We start from the raw sequence: 6,057 nt of genomic DNA on the forward strand, positions 1-6,057 counted from the left end.
CCCCCCGTCCCTCCCCCAGTTTCTCTCCCAGTCTGACTTCCCAAGGGTTGAGTTGCTCAGGAATGAGGACCAGATGGTACCAAGGACACAAGTATCCCCCCCACCCCCGTGGCCTTCACAATCTGGCAGCCTTGAGGGGTATTTTCCACAGCCCTGGGAAAGTCGAGGCCCAGTGTCAGGGGCCTGTTGCCTACCCGCTTCTCGAGGGTATCAGCTCCCTTGTTCCCACCTCGACTCATTTCTTCTCTAATGTGCTATCACTCCAGCCCAGACCATCCCAACTGGGCCCTGGGAAGTAGGGGCCATTGGAAGCCAGGGGAGAGGCCTGAGCTGCTGTAGATTCTCAGCTTCAGGCTGAACGCCGCATAGGAGATGCAGAGATCTGGGGGCATCTGGCCAGGTGAGGAAACGTACTTGTGTGTCCCTGCTAGGCCTGAGGCTCCGTGCCCTCCTACATCTGATCGGTCTTTGCATGCAAGCTCTAAGTGGCCCGTTTTATCCTCTGTGCATCTGGAGAAGCTGAGAGGTATGGCCTATGCCCACTCTCCCAGGGGCCCAAGGAGCTCAGTCCCTTCACCTCCACTCTCAGAACACACATCGTGCGTAGGCGACGCCCTCGCTGTTCAACCACGCTCACCCGGCCAGCCCAAAGCACGAAAGCCAGAATGTCTTCACCTGCGGGGTCACACTGGGACTTTCTGGCTATGGGACTGGGAGTGGGGCCAGCAGGTCTGTGAGAATGTGTGTTGGAGGGCCAGGCAGGCGTGGGCTCATACACCAAGGGACAGTGTTGTCAGTGTTATGACACAGACCAAAGACAAAACACACAAAGCCTCAAGTGTTAGAATGAAAACTTTTATCGTCACTCCTGTTACCCCCGCGGAGCCTGCAGGGGCTAAAAGGGCACACCACCAGGGTCTGAGGGGGTCTACACCTGCTTATCAGTCCCCAAAGCCAGAGACTGGGGCGACCCGAAGTAAAGCTACTCATTAGTCTAGTTCCTGAGCAGACCTGCTAATAAGCCTCAAAAAACACAAAAGTCTAATTCATTAGCCAGAAATGAAAGCAGGACCTGTCTGAGTGGGAAGGGAGAGGGCAGCACGGGCTGACCCAGTTGGAGCTGGACCAGAGTCTCCTCTGGAAGAGGAGCCACTCCTAGAGTGGGGTGGGGAGGGGTGGCCGAGCCCCATTTGGAACCCCATGCTTAGGGGAGGTGATGCCAGGGAGGGGAAGCATGAAAGTTAGTGGCTCAGTCCGGGGGAAGCACCAACCTCCAAAATCACACAGGGAGGACAGACACACAGGGGTGCCATCTGTTAAAGGGAGGCAAAAGAGACAGGCGCCCAGAAAGATCCTAGAGGCTGTGGGGACACTCCTGTGGGGCTCCCTTGCTGCCCCCACCGGGGTCTCTGAGCTGGGAAAGCCTCCCAGTCACTCCAGGAGGAGCGGGGCATACTGGGCAGGAACCACTCTCCAGGCATCTCCCCAAGCAAGGGTCTCGGACCCACTGCCACTTCTGCTCCCCTCCACAGAAAACCCTCTCCAAGGAGGTGAGGCTAACCTACAGGCCACTGGGTAAAGGCCCGGCTACCCTCTGGGGCAGTCCAGCCCTGCCTCAGATATCCTGCTGGGGCTGGGCAGAAGAGAGCGTTGCTGGAGTGTGCTGGGCCCAGGTTTTCAAGGGCTGGGAATGACTTTTTTAGAGAAAGGGAAAAGGCGGTGTCAGGAACCGAATGGGACGACCTCCACAAAGCAGGCTGGGCAAAGTCCCATGATGGCAGGTCGCTAGGAAGAGATTCCAGGGGCGGCAGGCCGCTGCTGCTCCCAACCCACACCTGGAAAAAGGGCAGAGAGTGCAGGTTACCCCCCCAGGCCACCGGGCACATCCCCACTGCCCTCTGGGCTCCTCCTACTCTGCCCTGGGTGCTCAGCACACTAGGGAGTCAGAATGTGCTCTGTGACAAGAGTGAGAATCAGAGAGAGAGAAACAGAGAGAGAGAGAGAGAGAGAGAGAGAGAGGGGAGGCAGCGAGGCAAAGACAGACCCCAGCAGGCCCGCCCGGAGTCGTCGTCCTCTAGAGGCCACCTAGCCTGGCATCTGTGAGCACTGAGCACACCCGGATGCTTGCTCTCTGCCCTGCCTACAGCACGTCCACCCCTCTCTGCAGGAACCCTCCCTCCTTGCCACCAACAGGAGAAAAAGAAGCAGGTTATCCTCCCTGAGGTTGTAGCAAGCATCCCACAACTCCGTCTCTCCCTCACAGCGGGGAACTTGGCCCAGCAGAGGACATAACCAAGAAGTCAGGTGTGTTTTCTAGCCACATAGGAATACACAGTAGTCAGGAGAGGAGACTCAAATTTTTCTGGGCACAACAGGACCCCTACAAGTTGTTCCGGAGACAAACCAAGGGTGAAAATCTTGCCCAGCCCTCCCCACCTACCTCTACACAAAGAGTTCACAAGGAAGAGAGACCACCTTGCTTACCAGTCCTCGGAAACCCTGACTGTACACTTGGATCAGGATGGGTTAAACAGGTGCCAGTGCTAGGAGGTGAGACAAGCCCCCTGTCTGAGGGGACCTAGGCAGAACTCCTCCGCAGGGCAGGCTGCCTGGCCACGGGGGAGAGATGAGGCCACCAACAGCCCTTCACAGACCTTTCCCACCCCATGGGGCCCTTGCACGCTGCTGGGAACCAGAAGCCAGGCCCAACGGGGAGCCCCAGAACACTTACACAACGTGCCCCGCCATCCAAGGAGCCGGCACACGCCAGGAGAGGAAAGCCAAGCAACAGAGCAAAGACAGACAGGGTGGGAACCAGGACCCAGCAACCAGGAAGGAGGGGACATCAGCAGTGGGGGGGAGGGGGCCGGGGGGAAGAACAAAGGAGAGCAGCCGGAGGGGGGAGGGATAGAGGGGGAGGTGTGCAGAGCGGTGGTCAGTCAGCCAGCCCACACACAATCAGCTGGCTCTTGGCCGAGGCTGTGAGAACGGCAGCATTCTCCTCCTGCCCAGCTCTGCCCTGGCCCGGTCCCTACCTGACACTTGTGAGGCCGTTCTGAAGTGTGAACCTGCTTGATATGTCCATTCAAGTGATCAGGCCTGGAAGAGAGAGAACCGAGAGACTTTAAAACAGGTCGTGGAAATACGGGGGGGGGGGGGGGCGGGGGCGGCTACAAACTTGGCCCGACCCCCCCAACCCGCACCGTGCGCACAGCACTGCTGGAGAGGCCTCCCTCTGCACCACCCCAGCGTGACAAAGACAAGAGTCACCTCCCAGCTCTGACTACACGGGCCTCTCTGCCCTGGTTTTCTCCAGAGGGGGAAGGGAAGTGAGCATTTGTCTCTGACCTTGCCTACCCACCTCCCCCCACCAGAAACTCAATGATTTCTAGGAGTGAGAAGGTGGCTTTAGAATGAGACAGGGCTGCCTCGCTGGCTGCAGCCTTTCCGGGAGGGGGTATGTGTGATTCATTGTCCAGACTAAAGCCCCTTAGAAACTCAGCATTCCCCACCCCCAACCTCTCCCGCCACACAGCCAATGAATGCCACCCGGATGGAATTCAGTCCCCAGAGGCCACGGGATGAAGCCTTAAGTCCCAGCTGGGCTGGTAAACCAGATGCCCGCCAGAGCAGGTGGGCAGGGGCTGCCTGACCGGTAAGACTGGTTCCAGCCTGGGGCCCCTCTGAGGGAGTTCTCCATCCCTGGGTTCACACACACAAGGTCCTCAGTATCCAGGCAAGTTAAAACCAGTCATTTATTCTGAATATTAAGAGAAAAACAAAACAACCTACTGCTCCCAGAGTTCCCTATCAGGCTCACTAGAAAGTGAATCTAAACAGACATCCTGCCCCCTTCCTCTCCATCCTGAGAACATAAAGGGGATCTGTGGTTCAGTTAGGCTCTGGAGCAGATCAAAGGTTTCCGTGTTAAGAGACACTGGGTGCCAAACTCGGTGGCATGTGACTCCAGGGGGCTCGGAGGGCAAACCAGCCTACCCATCCAGGGTCACCAGTGCTGGCTTGAGGGATTTGGTGGCAGGGTGGTGTAAGGACTCCCAGATGCACTTGTTTCAGCCCCTCCTTCAGCAGCCATTCAAGCGGGGAAAGTTGCTGGAGGAGGCCAGCCTCCCGCCCCCAGAGGGGGCCCCACGCCTGGTGCCGGAAACACAAAGGGAGCCCAGGGAGAAGAATGGTGAGGCCCAGTGGTGGTGGCCTGAGGAATCCAGCCCCTTCCCACAGGGCCCCAAGGAAGACAGACAGTGGGGCACGCCTAGCACAGGGAACTTCCCTGAGGGCAGAGTAAGCAGCTTGCAGCCATGCAATCTGTAAACCAGGGCCATTAAAACTCAGCCCAAACCTGACAGGACCCCCTAAGATAAAGTGACCCCAGAAGTCCCACACCCTCAGATCTTGGCAAGGAGCTGTCCCAGCAGCCAGGAATAGGAGGGGGGGGGCGCGCGCCAGAGGCGGGGGAGCACCTTTCCTCACCTGGAGAAGCCTTTCCCACAGCTCTGGCAGATGTAGGGCTTGCCCACGGACCCATCGTGGGATCGCACATGGTAGGACATGCGATCTTTTCTCTTGAACCGCAGCCCACACACAGGGCAGGAATAGGGCTTCTCCCCAGAGTGGGAAAGCTTGTGCCGATTGAGATGATACACGTCACGGAAGATCTTGCCGCAGATCTCACATGCCACCTGCTTCCTGGTCCGGCTCCTCTTTCGGGGGCCATCGGGGTCCTCAGAGATAGGTAGCCCATTCTCACCCAGCCTTGGAGGAGGTAGGTCGATGTACCCCAGCTGCAGGCTGGTGACACCGTGCTGGGCCTCATGCTGGCGGAGCCGGTTGGCATCAGTGAACACCTTCCCACACAGGCCGCAGGGAAGGATGCCTGCCTCCCTCAGGCCCCCTGGGGATCCGAACATTGAGTCCAGCAGGTTGGCCTTTCTCGGGCGACCCCGGCCTCTCTTGCCAGTCAGGGGAGGGGCACTGGATGCCACATTTGGGAATGGGGAAGTCAGCAGTTGGGGGGACAGGGGTCCAGCCACCATGGGCAAGCGGTCCACCCCAGGCAACACAGGCAGGGAAGCTTGGCCTGCAATGGTTGCACCAGCCGCCCGGGCTGCCTCCTCCTCGGGCTGCATGCTGCCTGCGATGCCATTGCTGTTGGCCGCCAAGGCTGCCCCGTTGGTCATGTCCAAAGGAAAGCCCAAGTCCGAAGTCCCAGGGGGACGAAAGAGCATGATGTCGGCCCGGGCAGGGGGCACCAAAATCTGCACATTGGACTGCTTGATGACTTCCTGGCAGATCTCAATGACCGACCTCATCAGCAGGAACTTAGCGGCCGTCATGAGCTCAGGGAAGCTCTCCAGGCGAACCACGATGCGGGAAGTGTAGGCGAAGTCCAGAATGTCTCCGAACACCTTGGAACTGATAGTGTGCATCTCCAGCTCGCGGCTGCCCCCGGCCCCGCCGCCCGGGGCCGCTGCTGCGCCCCCCACGTCGGCGGGACCCCCGTCTGCAGCTCCGCCGTCGCCTAACTGGGCGCTGAACACCGACTCAAAGTACTCGCTGCAGGCGGCCAGCACGGCGCGGTGCGCTGGGAAGCTCTCGTCGCCCACCCGCAGGAGCACGTCGCAAAAGCGCCCGCCGTTTTTGCGCTGCTGGTTCAGATTGTGCAGCATCTCCGTGCTGTGCCTGCTCACCTGGTAGGTGTAGCAGCCCGACGGGCCGCACGAAGCGTCGTTCACCCGCTCCATGGCCGCCGCCCCCTCCCCACAAACAGGGCCGCGGCACTTGCCCGCCCCCCTCCCTTCTCTTAGGCAACGAGAAGCGGGGCGCAGCAGACGTGTCTACACTCCCCCACACGTGCCGGCCGGGAGCTCTGTAATCTCGCAGGTGCGCCGAGCGCACACGCCCCCTGCCCGGTTCAGACCGTCTAGACAACAGAACACACCAACCCCCACATAGCTGCCCCCACCCCCGCTAGATCGCGCGCTCCTCTTTCCTCTCCGCCCGCCCGCCCGCCTCTCCTCGATCTACCTCGGAGGGGGGGGG

At 59.8% G+C, this 6,057-nt stretch overlaps 1 protein-coding gene across 4 annotated transcripts in view; it reads right to left on the minus strand.

Moving 5' to 3' along the window:
• PATZ1 (POZ (BTB) and AT hook containing zinc finger 1) overlaps positions 1-6,056 on the minus strand; it is a 17,500-nt gene extending 11,444 nt beyond the window's left edge. For 3 of the 4 annotated variants that reach the window (XM_004690925.2, XM_004690928.2, XM_004690924.2), the window contains exons 1-2: positions 4,489-6,056; positions 3,036-3,099 (exon numbers count right to left, since the gene is read on the minus strand). In XM_004690925.2, coding sequence (XP_004690982.1) covers positions 3,036-3,099; positions 4,489-5,759 — 1,335 coding nt within the window. In that variant the 5' untranslated portion in view covers positions 5,760-6,056. Of the gene's footprint in view, positions 1-839; positions 1,836-3,035; positions 3,100-4,488 lie in introns of those variants that run through there. The other variant, XM_004690927.1, reaches the window with a different exon arrangement.
• Position 6,057: the final 1 nt, after the last annotated feature.

Source organism: Condylura cristata, unplaced genomic scaffold, assembly GCF_000260355.1.
Source record: "Condylura cristata isolate star-nosed mole 26May11 unplaced genomic scaffold, ConCri1.0 scaffold00029, whole genome shotgun sequence".
Lineage (NCBI taxonomy): Eukaryota > Metazoa > Chordata > Mammalia > Eulipotyphla > Talpidae > Condylura > Condylura cristata.